The sequence below is a fragment of the Anas acuta genome, chromosome 5, assembly GCF_963932015.1.
Source record: "Anas acuta chromosome 5, bAnaAcu1.1, whole genome shotgun sequence".
Classification (NCBI taxonomy): Eukaryota; Metazoa; Chordata; class Aves; order Anseriformes; family Anatidae; genus Anas; species Anas acuta.
The window spans coordinates 44,503,248-44,525,117 of record NC_088983.1 but is presented as its reverse complement, the minus strand read 5'-3'; the positions used below and the strand labels follow the sequence as shown (position 1 = coordinate 44,525,117).

Sequence of the window (21,870 nt, the reverse complement as noted above, 5' to 3'; positions counted from 1 at the left end):
GCTAGTTTTGTGATACAAGAAATCTTGTGCTTTTTGTGAGCTGCTTTTTCCTCTTTGTTGTTCACACAACTGGAAAGGGATCATCAAAACATAGGAAACTACTTTCCTGCTTTCATTTTAGTGCTGAGTGCAAGAATTAGCCTTGGAAATTTCAAGGAGTAATGCATAGCAAACTGTAACTAACTTAAATTTCACCAATAAGACCAACTGTGGAAGCTAAAAAGCACCCATGGCATAATAAGCCTCCTGCAATATCATTTTCTTACTTTTCCATGCTTAAGTATTGTTTTCAAGTATTTTTAAAAACACTGAAACATTTAAAATAAATTCTCTTTTATTATTAGCACTAGAAAAATCTGTGTTTTCTTCCACAAGGATTTCATTTTTTCAAGAAGGCTGTTTCCTTCACATCCTTCCTCCTCCTCCCTCCGAAAAAAAAAAAAAAAAAAAAAAAAAAACACACCACAGAAAACCACAGAGTGAGTTTAGTCTAAGAGTCTAAGGCCCTCATCCATCTGGAAAACTTCATGTCAAAATGATGAACTTTCATCAAGGTTTTATACACCACTTCACACAGATAACCAGAAAAGTCTGCCTGCATATATATATGCTTTTATATCTTCATGTGACAATCCAGGCACAAGTGAACAGGTCTTGTACATGTCAACATCTTAAATTGTCTTATTTTGTATTGTATTTTTGCTTGAATGTGCACAACATCTTAAGTATGTTGTTGCAACCTGGCTATTCCTACTCTGCACAATCACCAGATAGCCACTGGATGAAAAGTTAAATGACTACGCTTTTTATCAAATTTTTGCAAAACTACAAGCTAAACATACAAAAGAGTGAGAGAGACTTCAGAGTGGAAGAAAAGGAGTAAGCTCAAAAAAAAAAAAAAAAAGCCCCTTTGAGGCTGATCCTCATAAACAATTAGGTTAATAGAGGCACACTGATTTGCTCCACTTGCAGAACTGGTTCAAGCTTGTCTTCAAAGATGGAAGAAAAACACATTGAACTTTGTTCCTACCTGGACCTTGCTCCCAATCATACCCCATTCCTAGCTAAAATTGCAGTGACAAACATACACCACGCTCCGGGGACTACAACACTACTTCTACCTCTCCTGGTGGAGTGGAGAACTACCCGGATCTCATTTCCTAGTCCTAGTGATGGTGATTTTTTGTCTTCCAATCTCATCAGAATATTTGTATATACCTGGTTCTCTGTTCTGCATCATAGCTTTAGCTGCAAATCCAAGCCTGCATACACCGCCATCTTCAGCGGTTTCTCAGCACTTGACTCTTTTGATGAGTCAGAGACCACTGCTCTGGGTGGTATCCAGCCTGCAATTTGAACATAATAGGATTCCAGCATAGTTTAAGCGTAGAAAACGCATTCTGGGATCACCATCATTGCACATGTAGCTATCGAACATGACCAGAAATATGCATATGCTGTCAGCATTTTCACCACTTTAGCTGCACTAGTATAAATAGCACATAGATACAACTGATTAAACTAGCAGCTGGTCTACACCAACGTTCCTTTAAATGCTAATATGAACACAGCTACAGTAGTGGGAAATAAGAAGAATTAAGTAAATAAAGCTTGAGATAAAGAACACTTATTCCCTCTTAAAAACAGTTTCCAGTTTTGGTTTTGGCTTTTATATAGCTGTTATCCAAACATACCTTGTGTTCAAAACAAACCTTTCTTACTGAAGTTAGTACTTCAGCACACTTCAAGAACAAGTTAAGAAAAACACCTGGATCTGGTGCCCATACCCACTGTGCTGACAGATCCACGGCTGGGAATATTTAGGAACTACAGTAACAGGGAGAAAAATTAGAAGGCATTAATTACTGCAGCAAGTTAAGAAACAGGTAGATACATTAGTAGTTAAATTATAATGGAAAGAAAATCATGCCTTTGTTATAATCTCATTTTGTTGCTGAAATTAGAGCCTGGAGAATAATGGCTTTCTACTTTTGACTTCCAAACATTCAACAGAGAATTGAAGCTGGGAAAAAAATAGGTGCAGAAACTGCTGCTGTTAGGCAGAACCACATGCAACAGCTAGTGCAAGTAAAGCAGAAGGTACAAATACATGCTCATGCATTTGGCACACATGCTTTCTAAAAGCAACACCAACACTGAGGAATTTTCAGAAAGACCCTAAGTACTAAGGCCACCATCCAAATTGGGAACTTTTCAGAGTAATCATATGCAAACAGTAACTTTTCAAGTACCGCAGGCCTACAATACCATCGCATGTTGAAAGGATGTGACAGAACCATTCATCTCTGGTTCTTAGTGCTTTTTGTTAAACTCAAAAAACTTCCTATGGAAGTATCTCTGTATAAGTCATCAGACAATACAGAACACTTCAAAGGAGACTCCTGAAAAGCCTCTATCCTTTTCCAGTCTGGAACTTACAGAAAGTGGTATTTTGGTAACACAGTGGTGCAATTGCTGCCTCAGTTACCACCAGGATGGTTTCTGGCTACTGCAGGGTCCCTGCCCTGCTGCCAGCATAGCCATTCCTAATTTCCATTTATCATCTCTTATCCTCTTCTGTGGTCAAACTGGTTCCAGCAGTGTCTGAGCAAAGAGACCAAGCCTACATCTGAGGTAAATAAAGAGCCAGCATTTCCTCTTTGCTGGAGCCCAGTAAAATCACAGGGCAGAATTTCTCCTCTGCTTCCAGACAGAATAAGAAAGTACTGTTACATTGCTTTTCACAAAGCCCTGCTCCAGCCCAAACAAGACATGCCTACAGGACCAAGCGTGTCGGCAACACGAACAAGAGCGCTTTGAGAAAAGAAAAATGGCTAGAGGCAAGCTGCTGCAGGAGCTACAAAGAGAACAGCCAACAAGTCAAACCAGCTCCTGGAGCAGCACAGCAGCCAGGGCTGGGGTGCAGCTGAGCAGGTGCTGCAGGAGGATGTAGCAAACCACCATGCTCTTTATCACAGTAAGGAGAAGGAGAGGAGGGAAGGCAATGCTGACAACAGCTGAGGAAACAGCAACCCAAGGAAATGCTGAAGCAGCTGCTTGGCAGCAAACAAGCAGCAGCAAAAAGTACCTACCATGAGGAAATAGAAATGCATGGACAGGGTTATGCTATTGTATCACACTTCCAATTCACTTTCCACCTTAGTTACAATTAATTTTCAAGGTCCTAAGAGAAATCCATGGCCTTCCACGCTGCTGCTCTGGCAGTAATAAGGATTACAATCAATCCCTTTTTCCTTCAGCTCCCTACCGGGAGCAAACATATGGCTTCTGAGAGAGTTTAACCCATTTCCCATCTGCCAGTGACCAAACTGCAGGTGGTGAAGTGAAGCATTGTCACTCCTCTATGAGAAGAAGCAAAGAGATGTTCTCAAAGCAGAATGAACTGATTAATCGAGCAAAGATTTTTAAATAAGGAAAAAAATTTACTACACCAGAACTTTCCATGTTACGTGTGCATAAATATATATGCATAGGTGCATTCATTGGGGTTTCATATAAGTTTTCTATCAGCTTGTGCTATGATAACCTTGCCCTCTGCAACTGAAAATTCCTCTTTTCCAATAGAACACAGTGTAAATTCGTATATAGTGAATTTTCACTTAAAGCAATTAGTCACTGTTTTCAAGACTCTTTTTTTGTCATTACTTCTGTCTCTTGCAGGCACCACATCTGGTTACGTATGAGGTGGACACTCCAATCACCCGTGCTGCACATCCTCAAGCTCATGAGTTTGATTACTCCAAATGTAGCCATGTTCTCCTAGTAATAATTCCCATTGATAGATAAATTTATTGCCTTAAGTAGAGTACTCCACTACTGCAGCATTACTGCTTTAGCAGCCTGGGCTCACCATATTATATAGTGCAAACCTATTATGTCCACTTAATGTTATTTCAGAGTTTCTATATTGTATTTCATTATAAATATGCCAGTGCCAGACTTGTCCTGGTACTCTTATAAATATGCATTCCAGGTTTCAGAAAACATGGAGCATTATTCTAACTTTACTTATTCATATCCTGACACTCACAGATGTGCATCTTTTAAAAATATGCCAAAACATACAACAAATATTTTAGCCCAAGCCACGTTATCCAAGCTCTAACCAGCCACAGCCTGAATACTGCCCTGCTTTCAGAGTGTCAGCTTGGCCAGAAGCTGAAGATTCATACAATTTAGGAGCAAGCTATTAAAGGACCCTCCCTACTGATCCAGTTCTCCAAGATTCCTAAAGGAATTCACTCTTTAAGACCTCCATAAAAAACAATGCACTGAAACCTGCATTAATTCTATTGACAGTAATGGAAATCATCAAGAGCTAAATGCCTTGTATAGATTTTGATTGCTAGCTCAATTATAAGTGGTTCTAATTCCAGACTGTAATGCATTTTGTGCCAGTCCCAACTCATTCACTGAGGAGCAGCCATTACTTCTTACTTGATGGAATTAAACCAAGGGCACTCTGAATGAAAGGTAATGGCAGTGAAAACAAAAAAATAAAGCAGGCAACTGCAAGTTAAATTAAATCATACAGAAGTCATGCCTGCTATTTATATTTTAGCAGAATTGTAATTTGGTGAATGCCACTGTCTCACCTAAACCTTAAGAGAGCAGCATAACATTAGAAACAATCCTTCTTATTCTCAGTAGCCACCACAATATTTTCTAAGAAAAGGGGTTTCATTGACTTAAGAAATTTATGTTGGTAGCAAATCTCATAGAGACAACAGATAGCAGCAGACACGAGAAGTGAGACATTGTCTTCTACTATTTATTTTTTTCATGTGAGACAGGTCAGAAATGCCACATGAATGAGCTTCTACAGTACTTCAGAATTTCCAAATGCAGAAAAAAGTGTAAATAGAGAACTAAGTAGGACAAAACTTCCCAGAAATTCACATCTCTAATTGTTTTGAGGCCCAAACAAGTATTCAGGCTGTTATATATGGAGCGGTAATTCGTGTCAAGAAAATGGTTGATATTAATAAAGAAGGGGGAAATGTGGGAGTGTGGCCATGGGGGTCAGAAAGCCCCGTGGCTGATGATAACATCAGACTCAATGATGAGGCCATCAGGAATGTAAAGGGAAAAAAGAAGTGTGATTCAGGAGTCTCCATGCAGTCTCGGGTTTCTTGTTCTCCAGCTGTTAAGGCATGGAAGTTTCTGGGTGTTTGCCATCGCTGTTATTTGCAAAGTTGTTTGACCAATGAAAAGTTGTTTTGAAAAGAACTGCTGTGGAGAGAAGGGTATAAGAGGGGAGCCTGCCCTCAAGATAAAAAAATGCAACACGATGGAGTTACATCATCAATAAAGATGCAGAAAGAAGGAATGAAAAGTAATGGGATAGCAGAACGGAGACCAGGATGTTAACAGGCACGTTGATTGCCTCATGAAGATAGGTTCGGCCAAACTCAGCAAACTGCTCAGAGAAGCTCGTACTGAAAGTCGCTGGAAAGGGCACACCTGAACTGGAAAGAAGCTCAAGCTGAGAGAAGCAGACCTGCGCACACAACTGCCCCTCACTGGTAAGCAGTTGTGCACTATGGGGAATCATACATCCTTAGGAACAAAGACTGTCCTGGCAACCTTATAGCTTATTCTCCTTATTAAGGATCAGACAGTTTATGAGCCTGAAATATGGGACCAAACTGAGGTCAAGGTGTGGGACTCTGCAATTAAAAACGACAGGGTAGCAGTGGGATTGCTCGGCACCTGGCAGTCTCTGAGGCCTTAAAGAGCCCTGTGGGACCACAGTCAGAAACGTGTGGTTTGCCAGACAGTGAGGGAGCTGCGGGCTCCTTCACTGATCCGACTGCTACGCCATGGGCCCCTCTGCTGCTACAGCCATCACAGGCTTTTGCTGTTACGCCCCCTGGTGACCTGGACGTGCCTTTTGACCCAGGCCCAATTGGCCTTGAAAAGGAGATGGATATGCTTTTCTTCGATCCGGGAAGAACGGGATACATAAGGCCTGAAGACCGAGTTGCTTGACAACTTAAAGCAAGACATATTGCTCAAAAGGAATGAAAAATGGAGACTTCTTTGGAGTCAAGAAAAGGCATGGAAAATGGAGACTGTTAAGTCATGGAACTTAAAGGATTGTTTGTTACCTTTCCTGATTGTATGTATGTATAGGCATACTTGTGTTTAGTATGTAAAGCAATGTTCTGTATATTTAGAATGTTTCATGTTTGCACGTGCGTGTTGGTGGAGCGTAGACTCCCCACACACCCAGCACTGTTTACTTGCGTTTTATACCTTTTATAAGTATAAATATTACTAAATTCAGATTGAGTTAAGACTTCATTTATAACAAGGCTAATCCACATATCATCCATAGGATTTTTTTCTCCTTTTGAGGAGACTGATTATTTTGATACCAAATAGCTTGAAAAGACCAGTATATGTATACGTTAAAGCTGCGAACTTCAAAGCTAATAATTTTTAGCTGCACTTCAATTTGTCACTTAAGTTTGCAAAATAAAAACGCAATGACAGAATTAAAAGCTATCAGTGAAAGAGACTGGAATGGCTACCAACACGACCACTCTTAATTTTATTATTACTGCTGATTTTTATAGACTGGAAATGTTTTATTCTGAAAACTTTATACTCCTAGAAACATAGATGGTTCTGAATGAGGGAGATATTCTTTCTAAAAGATTACAAAATTTGAATGAAAGGGGTTTAGATACATGGCCAGTGTTATACAGTTTTTGCTACTTCCATGTCACTTAACATCATCTATTGACCCCTGATTTGTCAGAATTTAGTCACTTCATCTCTGACCAGAAACTTCTCTCAGAAGTCAGAAAATAAGACAAACTGCAAATCATTCCCCCTTGGTCTTTAACATATTTATAAACAAACTTTTAACTGCAAGTCAGTGTACTAAGGAACAAGACTGATCAAAAATACCAAAATGTAGCATAAACTCTGAATCTACTTTATTCAGAGAAATGTAGTTAAAGTTTTTGTGTGAGTCATACAAAATATCTTTCAGAATCTGTTTCTGAAAGATGGGGAATTTTTGAAACAAGGAAAATCTCTACAGCAAAATAAAATACTCAACTTGTTTTGCCCATTTTCCTATCACTTAGACCAGCTATTACGATGCTTTATAGCACAACCATTCCTAGTGATTTTATATATATGTGAAAGTAAATATTGTTTTTAAAAAAAATTAAGAATGCAAGGCAGGAAATTCAATGGCAATATAGTTTTCCATCGATATCATAAGAAACAAAGAAAATACCATGAATCACTTCAATCTCATATTTCTGAAAGGAAAAAAAATGAAATTATGTAAAACACACTGAGATGATTTAGCTGCAGTACATACCTGTTAATGAACAAGTTGCATTAAACTTTGTCATAAGGAAATTTCATTAATGGTAAACATTTTTTTCCAGTCTTGTTCCAAGCAATTATTTTTTACCTCTGAAGAAGTAAGGATCCTTAATTTCTGGCACAAAAATGCATTAAAAAAAAATCCTAGGTCTTACTATGGATAGGTCTTCAGATAGTTTTACTAGTGACTTACGGTACTAGATCAATACATGTCCTCTCTGATATCTTATAAAGACAAGTAGGTTTCAAGCTATTGAAGAAAATAGATTATTCCCCAGAGAAGAGAAAAGCACTTGCCTATTTTCATACAAAATTTGCTGGGAAATGTATGCCTAACCTGTACAGTCCAGATATAGAAAAAAATTAAAAAATTTAAATCTCAATTTCACGCACACAAGATGTCTTATGACATAATTTTAATTTTTTATCTTCAATGTCTGTTTAAAAAGCTACTTTTGTTATGTTTGGGTTTATTAGGCATATTACTATATTTGGGTTTATTAAGTAGATCATCACTCAGTACAGTGATCTAATAGTCCAGGAAAACAAGTTCCTAATAAAGGATGCAAAGTCAGCATTGATTAAATTGAGCTCCATGCCAGAAGGAAGTTGCTATTATTTTCAGAAAATAACAATTTGTGTTAGTAGTTTGTGGTTTTGCAGATCCAAACAGCCTATTCTTTACATTTAATATTTTGGTTCTTGCAAAGCCAGAAAAAACATTTTCAGTTCATTTTAAAAATCACAGCACAGATCTTTAAGAAAGATCTTTCTCTGTAGACTGATGCTAGAATAAATACAGTACAAATGTATTGTTTCATGATATGTACAGAATCACTGATAACAATTAATGAAAGATAAAGGTTCTGTAGTTACATAGAGTTTATCTGTTTCCATATTTATCTACTTATATTTTGGTTTATTCATCTATAGCAAAGCACTGACATAGTCAAAATTTATTGCATGCATTTTCTCCCCCATTAAATATTCATTAGTTAATTGACTGAACACCCCCATAAAATTCAGTGGAGGTTCCATCACTGTCAAAGACTTTGTGTAGTATTTTTGACTGCAAAACATGTCTAAACAAAAAAAATGAAGAACAGAAGACAAGGTACCAAACGCATCCTAATTTGCAGCATTACTTGAGTTTGTGAGCCTAATCATTTTAAACGTCACATCTACCTTAAAATTTAATCAAATATTGAGAAGATGAAATGTTGCTAAATTACCTTTTCTTATTTTTTGTTATTTCAGACAATGGAAAGTTGACTTCCAGAGATCTGAAAAAGTTAATAATGTCATCCTTTTAGCTACAAGCCGTTCACATCTTAAAGGCTACCAAGGGTATTGCAGAGAGAACATTCCTATTTTAGCAGCTTTCTACATCACACCATTTCCTTCTTTCCACCCAGAAAATAGGTTCCATTTATGGTTTCAGTATGGTTCTCTGTTAATCTGTATAGCACAAAGGGAGATTGCAGTATCTTCCTGGGTGGCAGTGATATGCTGATTAACTTACTCCTAATTACAGATGACTCCAACAATTTATTTTCTCAATGACTGGCTTCAAAGGATCCCTCAAATCAATGCAAACTGTGGTGGAAGCACAGTTGTTTTTTGTTTTTGTTTTTTTGATATGTAACTATGTATTAAAGATTTAGCATTAATTGCAAGCTTATGTATATAGGCCTAAAAAGCTTTGTAATAGGATATGCAGCATTTCACTCTTAAACCATTCATCCACATCTGGTGTAGCTTAGCAGTAACCTAAAATCATTACCGTATGAAGGCTCCTTTCTAAGTTATGCAAAATGAACCTACTTAGTCCAGTTTTTAAACTGAGGAAATATCCACATCACAAAAGACCCATTAAAACATCCTGCAGAGTCTCCAAGGATTTAAAAAATGAGCTTACTTAGCTGAAGTAAAATTTATTATTATGTTCTTAAATCACTGCTGATTCATTTTCTGCATGCTGTAACCATACTGGATAATGCCATTAGATATATTTTGTTGCATATTGTACTTTAAACTTCTTAGGTTTATTCCCAATACGACTGGAAATAGTGCATCATACCCATTAGATAGCCACAGAGGAATTTGCAATGTTCATGTTATTTTGACAGGAGCCGAATGGAAGTCAGAGCCTGTGGAGTCTTTGAGCAGCAATTAACTTGTGGCCTGGTTGTATCAGCTGTTAACTCACTCTCCCTTGGCAGCCCCTTACAGCCCACAGCAAGCCCCTTCAGCCAGCAGCAACCCAATTCCCCTCTCTTTTAATTGAGCTATCTCTTATTAAACTCTTTCTTCCTTCCCCCTTCCCTTCATAACCATTACCAGCTGGGTTTCCCCCAGCCACCTCACTGCATCATGTCAAGGGTGTGCCTCAAGCCCCCTGCCCTGCCTGTCCAAGCACTCAGAAGGCACCAACTCCTACGTTCAGCAAGAATCACTGAAGAGAAATCTTTTCGGTAACCAGTAGAACAAGCAATATTACACAGCAGACTTCTCTTCAAGGAAGAGCCAGGAAAGAACTCATGTCAGAGGAGTCATTTCATTCATGGCTCCTGCATTAACAGAGGGACTTGAAAGCTACCATCCACTGTCACTGTTGGAAAGATGTCACAAGTCCCTTCTTCAAGCAACTGGCTTCTGTACTCATAGTAAAGGTGACACTTTCCTTTGGGTCTTATTTCTTTGTATACACAAAATTTTTCTCACAGACTATTGGAAACACATGACAAATCAGATGGACTCAAAGCTGAAATTCCCTGCGTCTCTGAAAGAGCACAAGTTCCTTTGCTGTCAGGGCATTCATGTTTGCAACAAATTTTTGGAGACAATTTAAAAAAATAATAATAATAAAGTATCTGACCTGTCAATAACTGATAGAACAGTTACCTAATAGGGCTGTTGTTAAAGATCACACAGGAGCTCACAACACAGACGGTGAATATCCTCACACAACTGGCTGTGGGTCATTCCTTTGCAGGCCTGCACTCAGACATGCACAGTGTGTGTTTGGGAGCAGGGAGGAGATACTTGGGACTTCTGTGTGCATCCTTGTATGACTTCATCTGCCAAGTCTCTCTTTCCTACATTGTTCAGAGTAACAGAATTAACCATAGCAACATGGTACCAAAACAGATCACAGATACTGTGTTCAGCTTATTTGCTCTTAGGTCTATAAAAATAGACAATATCTACTGGACCTACTGCTAGGCATGTCCAAAGTTACATTGAACTACCTCGGCAGATGGAGCTGTGCAACTTCCGACTAGTGCTCTTACCACCCACTTATTTTGTCACTGTTGTCCCGCTTTGTCATTAAATAAGACTTCGTTCTGAGAGGCTATCATAAATAATTCCTGTAAATTCACATTTTAAGTTTGTACTCAAGCTTTAACTCGAAGAACTCACCAGCAACTGATGTGAAACTTGGTTTCTTGTACAAGACACATATTCTGGCATTTGATATTAGAAATCTTTCACATTTCAAATAAGAGCAAAACTATCAAGCAGACTAGCCCTTCTATGAAAAAAAAAAAAAAAAATCAATGAATTTTTGAATCTCACTTTCAAACCACAGAAATCTTATTTGGCCTGCCACAAAATAAAGCCATCCATCTCTATAGCTCTTAGCACATTCCTGAAAACTTGGTTTTAAAGTGTTTCAAAAATTCAGCCAGGATAAAATATTTCAATTTGGGTAAAATTTTGGCAAAGAATTTGAGTTGACTTTTTGAAAAAATGAATTTAAAACTCAGCCATGTAATATTACTGCTGCTCAGTTCTTAACCAGTTCTCTAGCACATAAGAAATACTCTAGCACTCCAGAACACTACAGTAGCAACATGGACTTCACAGATGATACCAAGAGCATTTTCAGTTTTGGTCAGAAAACAGAGAAGCCAGTTTATTCCCAGATCTTTATAGCCACCTATCCCTTTTTCAAACCTTTGAACCTCACATGAGGCACATGGATTTCAAACTGTTTTTCCCCTTCCAAGGTTTCTACTTCCATTCATTCACTTTACCACATCACCCTTTCCTAAGGGAAAATAAAAACCAAAAGATAACCATCCCCACAGCATGAGAAGATTCCAGGCCTGACACTCATTAACGACTCCAATAAGCCTTGGATAAGACCCACAGGCTTATCTTTCCATTTTAAGTGAAACATGAGAAGTCAGCAGGAGCAGAGTTAGATCTGCACCAAGAACTAAACGCCTGAGGCAAGTTTCAGTGGCATACTAGAACAAGTCCAGAGGAGGGCCTCAAGGATGATCAGAGGGCTGAAGCACCTCTCCTATGAAGAGAAGTTGAGGGCGTTGGGGTTATTCAGCCTGGAGAAGGGAAGGCTCTGGGGAGGCCTTACAGCAGCCTTCCAGTGCCTAAAGGGGTCTACAAAAAAGCCAGGGGGGGACTCTTTGTCAGGGAGCATAGTGATAGGACAAGGAGTAGCGGTTTTAAACTGAAAAAGGGTAAATTTAGGTTAGATATTAGGAAGAAATTATTTACTCAGAGGGTGGTGAGGCCCCATCTTTGGAGTTGTTCAAGGACAGGATGGATGGGGCTTTGGGCAACCTGGTCTGGAGGGAGATGTCCTGCCCATGGCAGGGGGGATGGAAGCAGAGGGTCTTTAAAGTCCCTTTCAACCCAAACCATTCTATGATTCAATGCAACATGAAGATTTATATCAAATTGATGATAAATTGAGCTACATCTACATGTTTACATATCTTCTAAAGAGTCACTGAAACAAAGTTCATTACTGAAGCAGTGCCTATTTCAACCCATTTGATTTTAAGTTTGTCTGCAGCATTTTAACAGTCTCTTCCAAATACCACAAATCAAACTGCAGCAAACTTGCTAAAGTTTAACCAACTTGTGAGAGTCCTGATTACAAGTAACACAGTGATTCACAGAGGTTTCATTGACATAAACCATCAAATAGGAATAGTGTATTACTAAGTATTTCAGTTCTGTGTAAAGATATTTCAGGATTTCTCGAAACAGTTTTCAGAAGGAAATTTAAACTATTTCTACAACACACATTCCATATTCCATTTACCTATTCATTCTCTAGGCTTCGTTGAGCACAGTTGCATTTCCATTTTAGAAAATGGAAACTCATTTACTAAATTATATGTAAAGCACATGTAATTAAAATTAAGTGCTTGTTTATGATTTGTCTGAACACAGAACTAAACAATAGCAAAAAATCGATTTTCATTTGGCCTTTTAATCATCAGTACATTTCTGTGTGAAATTTAAATTGTCGACATAAAGATGTTCACTTTTGGCTTTAATAAAAAGGCTGAGCTCTGGTTATCATGCAACTAGTAGTTATGAACCACGAATAAGAAGAGGAAGGCTTTAATAGTCTTGTAGCACAGGTCATATTTTCCCTCACTTTCAGTAAAACACTTTGAAAGGCTGGAGGAAAAGCAGTGTGCATCCTGGCTCAGGAGATAACCACCTTTAAGGATTCTAGGCATAGATCATTACTTCTCATAAAAGGGTTTAATCTACCAAAATGATTCTTGTCCTGGCTCCCTGCAGGGAGGAGGGGAATCTTGGACTTCCTTCCACTAGGCTGTCAGGATATGCTATTTTGCTGATCCAACAATCTTCAAGTACCAAATGCTAATCAGACCAAGACAGGCTAATTATAATCCCTGAGGCTTTCTCCAGTCTAAGAGAATATTGTTTAAAAAAAAAAAAAAAAAAATCAGAGCCTTCCCCATACCAGCATATTTCTTGGCTCCAAATGCTATCAAGTTTCACTTTCTGAAGCTTGGAGATTGGGTGTGGAGTGGAAAACACCCCTTCACAGACTCAAGGCTTGCTGAGGTTGTAAACAGCATCTACCTTTGCTGAGGTTCTCCCATAACAATGAAAACACCAGACAAAACAAAGGACATATCTCAAAATTGTAATTTACCTTTACACACTTGATTAATTTGACTGCCCAGAGCCTGAACTTGTTAGGGATTAGCTACAACCATAAGATATTGGTTTGCAAAAATGCTACAAAAATCTTTCATACTGCAGCAACAATTAGCACCCAATGAGAACACTGAGAAACACACAATTCAATTTAAAAGCCATTCAAACAAAGCTTAAGAAAAAAGTGCTGTTAGAAAAGTGTTTAATGCTAATTTTAGGTGCTGAGACTATATTAGCTTGCTTTCTTTATATATTACACACACCCTTAGTTTTTTAAAAAAGATAAATATGTGAATCAAAACTACATGCCAGTACACAGGTGAAGGAAGACTAAACTGAATGAATTCTAAACAATACAGGTCAGCCATGGGGACTACTATTACTCCTTACCACTCTCAAGATGCCTTTCTTGTCACATAGCTCTTTCCAGTCTAATAAATATGTATTTATTTACAGAAACCAGATTAGCTGTAACCATCAAGTGAGCTAAGGATGTTAGGTTTGAATTCATGTGCCAATAGGTCAAGGAAGAGCAATCTCCAGATCCCTGGTCAGCCTAATTTGGAACAGATGTTAGCCCTGTGCATCGTACAACTCAGGTTAATGCACATCCATCAGTCATTAGCTGTTTTGGGTTGTTTGTTCTATGACCAAAAATAACCTAGACAAAAATGGTTTCACACAGATCAACAACAGGCATTTTAATGTGTCAGCAATGACTGAGAACTGAAAAAACAGCTTTTTATGCAATAATTCTTCTCAAGCTCTAATTATGGAAAGAAGCCATTCAAGATCATGGAAAAGCCTGGTTATCTCCCTTCTTCCCCAAAAAGGAGTAATTTACTTTTGTAGCAAAATAATACACACATATGGCCTCGAGATTTACAGAGAAGGTGCTGCTATCTCTCTGTTAATACAGAAACCACTTGAACTCAGACAGTGGAGATATATGCCCAGTCTTTTCAAACTTAATTGGGAAATTAGGCTTATATTTTTGTTAAGCAGGGTTAACTGTTTGACAAACACTACTTAAAGTAATTTTTGTGTTGCCAAAAGTAGCAGACTGACTTTCAGTAAGTCTTCTCCCGTTCAATCCTTTATCCCATGATGAAAATCCCAAAAGGTATCTTTTATATTTTCACATTTTACTTTCAGCACCCACATCTGCCTGCTCTTTGCCATTCTGGCTGGCATCTGCTACTGTCTTCCCTCAGTACATGTATACACACAAGTGTGTAGTTAATTTGATCACAGTGTCACCCAGCATTTGCAGAATGCTTTACAAAGGGGGATCAGTATCACTACGTCCATTCAGCAGGTGAAGAACAGGAGGCACAGGTTCAGAAACAATTTGCAACTGGCACATTTACTATCAGAGCCAGAAAAAGACTCCGGGTCTGCTTCCAGTACCACAGGATGTTTGCTGCTCGAGCCTGCATTTCTCATTAACATCACTTCTCCAACCAGCTGTTACTGTATGCCACCTTACATTAAAATTCAAATCAAGGAAGGCCTCATACCAGTTTCAGTACATTTTAATGACAAGTACAGAAGGGAGAGATCTGAGATCTGTAGCTCACTCCAACATTAATCTAGTACTAGTGGTCAACGTAACTCACTACATAGACCTTCAACTTGCTAAAATCTTACCCTTTAAAGGTAAGAGGGAACAACAGGGATTTAAATCATTTGATCAAAGTGACTTTACAAGTTACAATAAAAGATCACATATATGGGACCAACAAGTTAAACTGGAGACCCAAACTAATTCAAAGTAACACAATGAAACTGAGTAAAACAAATAATTACAAAGTGATCAGCATAATTCACAGAAAACCAGAAACAATCCTCTCAGTTAATTTAAAGGATTACTTTTAAAAAAACAAAAACACTGTTACATTGTAAATAACTGCCAAGCACTTGTAGGGTTAAAATTGTTGCCTTCTAGAAGAACAGTCATCACAGCTGCAGATATACCTCTGTTCCTGCGTCATGCACAGAGCATATTTGGACTCACCTTCTCCAGATGCAAGAAAAATGAAAATCCCCTAATTTGTTTTCCAGGTTATCAACACATGAGGTCAGCAAAAACTAAACTGGGGTGTTATTGATAATAACCTAGTAAAATACTAAGACAAAGATTTGAGAAGGAACAAGACTAGATGGCACATTAAGGACCTATAAAATATAATACCCTGCGTATTTTAACAACTGACCCTTAAAATGGCAACTTTCTTATCTGCTGTGTCACTGCCTCAGCAACACCCCCTAGATATGCTGAAATCTGACGGATAGTAGCTGTTTCTACCTGAAACTATCAGTTTGGTGTGGGTCTGTTTGTGTGTGGCAATCAAAAACCAATTTATCATTCTCATAAGAATTGTTATGTTTTGGGAGGCCAGCAGCGTAGATTGGAGTATAAGAAGGATACATACTTCTTGGTACAGAAGTGCCCTGGCCACGAAATTGGCCTCCTCAGCAGAAATAGCTGTTTCTAAACATGATCTAACACACTTGAAAATTGTATGCAGCCTAGAGTAGCCACATTAAACAGCTTTGAAAGACATCCTCATTTGAAAACATTCTGTCAGTAGCACTCAGCTTTGAACTGCAGCTCTCCATGATGAAAACAAAGTGTTGAAAAAAGTCTCTCTTTACTTTTGTCACTGCTAACTAATATTTTGAGTTTCCTGAAGGCTCATCTTGCAATATCAAATTAAAAACCATCTTACCCAGCTCTCAGGCAATATATGCCTTCATTTTGGGTTTGCGTTCAGTACAAATTCTATCAGCCCTTAACAAATACCTGTCAGAAATCTGTAATTGTTTATTGAAAAGGCAAACAAAACAAGTTGCCTGTTCAGCTTTCTTTTTAAGGGAGCTCAGTTACAAGCATCTAAGGTTGCACTTTGCGATGCAAACCAAACATTTCTCCTTATTTTCCCATTTCTTACCTAACAAACCTAACAATTCACTAGGCAGGTATTTGGCTTTCTTAGACTTTTTTTTAATATTTATTTTGTTGAAATATTTTTACTCACTCCCTTGACAGTAGTCTACCACAGCAACCTGTCAAACAGAGGACAAGCACTTATCTAGTTGGACAAAAGAAACACTGCTTTATAATTTGTGAAGAAAGTGCTCTACATTTATTTTAAATATGCACTGTGCAGAACTTTTTCTTCTCTTCTCAGCTAAGCATCGGAAGCTCTGGCTTCCAGCAACAAAGGGGTAATTTTTTTTTATTATTTACTTGGTTTGAAACAGTAAGCTGTTTGCCTAAAATGATTGGCTAGCAGGTTCTCCGCTTTTAAAAGACTAGAATGTCCCCAAGCTAATCATGTTAAGATGCATCCTAATTTAGATCAGGTAACAATTATTGTCTCAAGTCCCTTGAGCTTTCCTGCATCTCCAATACAGGCTAGTCTTATCCAGGACATTCAGCTGGAAAAGCAAAAACAAGCAAAAGGAAAAAAAAAAAGTCAACCCACAGAAAATCAGAAATACAAACAAGAAAGTGCAAAGACAGAGATAAAAGACACTTCTGTTTGCAGAGCTGTACTAGAAATAAGAAAAATAGCTGTTTCTCCCAGGTCTACCAAAGGTTTTCCAAGAAACTTGGGCAAATTACTTATCCCTTCGAGCACAAATTTCCCATCTATAAAAACCACAAAAACAGCTTCTCTCTGTTTGAATTAAGAACTAATGCAACCTACTCAGGAAAGGGATCATATTTTCTTCTATATATATATATGTATAATATGTATGCATAGCCCCTAGCACTATAAAGGTCCTACTCAGATTTTGGTATAGATATCTGAATTGTTTTGTTATTTCAAAACGTAGTAATACACCCAAAGTCCCATAAGTTCTCTCTAAAAAGTAGTTTATGAGAAGTTATACAGTGACAGTCCAGGGGAAATGCATTTTTTTTTTCCCCTGAAGGAATAAATAAAAAAAAGACAATAGTAAGAGCAATTTCAGGATTAATATTCAGGAACAGAAAGCTGAAATAGCAAGTAAGATACAGATGAAGCCATGAGGCAACAGAACTGAGCGGGAGCTGAAAATGGGAAATGCAAGTCTAATGTAATGTGCAAGGAGGAGTTATGGAGGTGGAATGAATTTTAATACTGAAGAAATAACTTGGATACGAGTTTTTAACCCAAAGAGAAAATGCTGTGAAAATGACACAGCAAAAAAAAGAAAAAGAGTGGGCAGAGGGATGAACCATACCAACAAGTCACAGCAAAGAGGAAAACAAACAATTTGCTCTCTATCCAGATACATGCCTCCTTCATTTTATCCATACACCAAGCTAGAATGCAATTAATATTATACTGACAGGTCATGCAGCTAATTCGTGTATGCATCCTAATCCTGAAACTATGACAATATCCTGTTTATAAGACAATCATTACAGTCATAATAGATTTATAGTTAGACTGAAAACAGAAATGGTCATTGCAGTTGAGCGCTTCCTCACCTAAAAGCCAGGACCTTTTTTAGTACAACCTAAGGCTAACAAAGGCTGTCCTTTTTAAGTGTGCCAGCTCCCCCAGGACACTGTACCATGGGGGCTGAGAAATCTATTTCATGGAGCTATTTCCTCCTAGAATTCACTCTCAGGTGAAAGATCCCTTTGCCAAACAGACTGAGCACATTTTTTAAGTGGTGGCTATTTTGGCTATGTGCTTAGTATGCATGAAAAAGTTATTTGACTTGCTGTACCATCAGTGCACTGGCCTTTCTTGGTCTGTGCTCAGCTTCACAGAAGTCCAGCTGTCACATGGGGGTCCTGTGGTTCCCCTCACACTGTGTTTTATAGTGCCTCACCCCAAAACATTTACCTGGAAAGCTGACTACCTGCCCTGGCTGCTCTTAACAGTTCTAAAAGCAGCCACAGAGCTGACAAAGGAAGGAAGATGTCATCACAATTCATAGGATTCATCCTCCATCCTTGTTTTTGAAGGCACTGCTTTTCATAGGACACAATGATTACCCCACAGGCTGCAAAGCATTTCACTTAAATTTTCAAAATATCTTAATTTCTAGGCGCTTTAGAGACACTCACCAGACCAGAGAGTTCCTTGCTGTCTGGCACAAGGACTGAATACTGGACAGCAGGACAAGATGGCATTTTAGCCAAGCTGGCCAGGGTAAGCCCATATCTGACACGTGCCGTGAGAACAGAGTTCACGCAGAGCGGAGAAGATTTCTGGCTTTAAACATCTTGTCTGGAAACGCCAGACATTGTAAACTGCACAGAACTGATTTTTTTTGACCTTGGAGGGATGCAAAGCTGAGTCAGCCTTGCTGGGATTCAGATTTCCCGGCTCTAGGTATTAGAAACGTGTGCTTCAGCCATGGAATAGGAAGGGAAAAGCTGTCCGTGGGTTGGTAGTTTCTCCACCACCCCCTTCCCTTTTCATCATGAAGCAAAGATGTACTGAAGACATTTTAGGAATGAAGATAATTGTGCTTCAGTGATGCACATTTTGGTACTCAAAAATTTTGGGGAGGACCCTTCCTATGTACTATTTATATCACTGGCTTAACCACTGACATAACTAAAACCACTACGGCTATACCAAGCCAGTTAATGGATTTAAGTGTTAAGTGTTTTTACACCTCACGTGACAGAAGCAAAGGGCAGTTAGGTGCTTTTATTTTAAAGGCAATAGAAAACATTAGATATAAAACTGAACATGGGAAAGAAAATGCTCCACATACCTTTTAAACGTTAAGGAATAACGACATAGGAGCCTGCTCAACAGACAGGGAGCCTTTAAGATAGGGGCAGCATATGCAATTTTTCTTTTTTTTTTTTTTTTTTTGCTGCTACAACCTGCCTTAATGCATGGCTCCTTCCAGCAAAAGGGCAAAGCAGAAAGCACTTTTCTTCCCTCTCTCACCCAAATATTAACACGTGTTAATACGACATGTATGTGACATATATGAACGCAAAGATGACTAAGGGATCATCTTCAAACTAATTTATCACTTAGCTTTATCCCAATAACAGTGTAATGTCTCAGTCTACATACACAGCATAAGCCATACTTGAAACGCAAAATAAAAATATATTTCCAAATACAAAGAAAGTATCTTTTATTTATATTTTTTTTCTTTCCATTCTGACCAGAAGAACCTCCTCCTGAAGCTAGTAGAGGGGAAAAAATGTTTTAAAAAAATCATACACAAACCCATCACAGAAACAAGTCAAGCCCAAAATGCTGTATTTCTTCCATGACACAGCAGTAATTTTTACAGAACTAGGACATGACAAAGGATTTATTTTTCTTTTGAATTTCTAAAATAATTTTTAAGGAAATATTTCACTGGCATTTGGGAAGGCCACCAGTCCTAATCAATGCCTGAGCACTTCCAATAAAGAGTATAAAGTAATTTGCTTTGACTTGCCAGGGATGAGTTTCTGGGCACAGCCCCATTCCAGACCTACCATGATGACACGGACCCACCTCTTTTCCACTGCTACATAACACACCGAAGGTAAAGTCTAGAGCACAGGGTTCCCTCAACTCATCTTTAAAGAAGAAAGAAGGCTTCCCTCCATTGAGGACATGCTCTGATCCCTGCACAAGAGACTTTCCATCGCTGTATGCTGGTAAAACAAACGCACAATGTGTTAAAACTATACCAACTTCAATTGCTGGAGTTGGGTTTTGCCACCAGCTCCCACAGCTGTTTTGGGAGGAATCAAGCTAATGCTTCTCTCTACATTCAGTGCTAACCTATGTAGGAACCATTTTATCGATGCTATGATAAAATCCCTTAGCAAAGCAAAGATTAAAGAGTTACATCCCTTCAGTTCATGAGTATACGCCCATCTCCAGCCACTTGTCAGTATGAAACTGCATACACAAAGAACTGCTTACCACATCAAGTGTCCAAATGCAGCTATTCAGGGGAGGAATACTTGCATTTCCGAAATGTTTTAACTTCTCTAAGGATAATTCAGTAAATCCAGCAGTGGAACAAAACTGAAAACAACACGGCTTTCCTTCTGCTGAATGCAGTCTCACACAGAACTGTTCCAATTACGAATACACCTCAACAGGAAATGAAACTGCACTACATCTGAAGTGTTTCTGCATTCAATCATACTCTGACTCAGGCAATCAGGTTTGCTCTTCATAGCAAGACCCTCTTCATCACTCCACACTCTTCCATAGCCTCCCACACATACCTCAGTGAAATACTTGGGCCCATATGAAAATGAGGCATCCTCTAATCAAAGCATTCAGCCGGAGTCAGTTTCTTGGTGAACATCTCAGCTGCTTCTAATAATGTCACTGCAGCTCCATTATTAGCAGGTGTTTCCCAGGGCAAACAATATTGTGAGAGAAGGGAGTAGGGGAGTAACAGGAACTTTAAATATATATTTATATAATATACAAAATATAAAATATATACTTTTATAATGTATGTGTTTGAAAAACAATTTTCTTCTTCATTATGGGGAGGGGAGGAGGAGGGGGGGGCGACCTACCCCAGAAGCTCCATGGCAGATCATTTGTTCACAAATATTGTCAGAAGTTTTCCTCAAGGGTTACCACAAGATAAAAATGAGGAGAGTCATGTCAAGTTTAGTGGTAATATAAAATACACCAAGATCAATAATTGCATATGTCACCCCAGCATGTCTTATACTCACCCCTTATTAAGGGCTCCATGATGTTCCCTAAAGCTGGGAGCTCAATGCATTGCTCACCAGCTCTCTCCACACCTGTGATTGTGCTATCAGCTGTCCCGCCCTCCCTCTTGCTAACTCATACCTTCCGGGTTTGCCTGATGAGAGCGCAGCAGACCACTGCTTTCATACTGTACAACACCTCACTGATAAATAAAGCAACATCATTCTAATGTTCATTTACAAACATCTGCTTTGTGTTTTTCAGTATGGGAGGAAAATTAAGCAAAAAAAAAAAAAAAAGCAAGTAATGTACCCAGACCATGCTGAAAATAGCATGAGATGCTGAGCAGACTGTCTGATTAAAATACAGGAGCTCCATCCCAGCTTGTGACAGACAAGACCATATCTATCCCTATGAAAAATAATCAGATCTCATTATATTTAACACTCCATACTTGAAAAAGTATAAGGGACTAAAAGCCACAATAAATAAAGACATCACTAAAAGATTAGTGGTTGCTTATTTTTTGCTGCACTTTTCAAATATAAACTACACAGGCAGAACAGAGCCAGAGACCACTCCCTAATTCCTAGTGGACATATTGATCAATTAAAATGACGTGTCTGGTCTTTTCTTTCCTTCTAATAGCAAACAGCTGAAAGACCAAATCTTTTAAACATGCATAAACAATTAACAACGTTATATACCATCCAGCAAGATTAAGTTAAAGCAAAAAAAATCACCCTGGCCTCCAAAAGCTAGACATCATTACAAAAATAAACAAATATTGGATATTGTAAAGAGTTGCTAAATATCGCAGGAATGTTTCTAACCATTTTACTAAACATTAAAGATACACATTTTCTTCCCATCTTAAAGGTGGAAG

General features: G+C 38.4%; 1 protein-coding gene across 7 annotated transcripts in view; it reads right to left on the bottom strand.

Moving 5' to 3' along the window:
- The window catches only part of AKAP6 (A-kinase anchoring protein 6), a 284,618-nt gene that overhangs the window by 253,253 nt on the left and 9,495 nt on the right, over nt 1-21,870 (bottom strand). For 2 of the 7 annotated variants that reach the window (XM_068684442.1, XM_068684443.1), the window contains exon 1: nt 20,226-20,472. The exons of 3 other annotated variants lie outside the window; for them this stretch is intronic. In XM_068684442.1, the coding sequence (XP_068540543.1) occupies nt 20,226-20,230 (5 nt within the window). In that variant the 5' untranslated portion in view covers nt 20,231-20,472. Of the gene's footprint in view, nt 1-20,225; nt 20,473-21,870 lie in introns of those variants that run through there. 2 more of the 7 variants (XM_068684441.1, XM_068684444.1) reach the window with 2 other exon arrangements.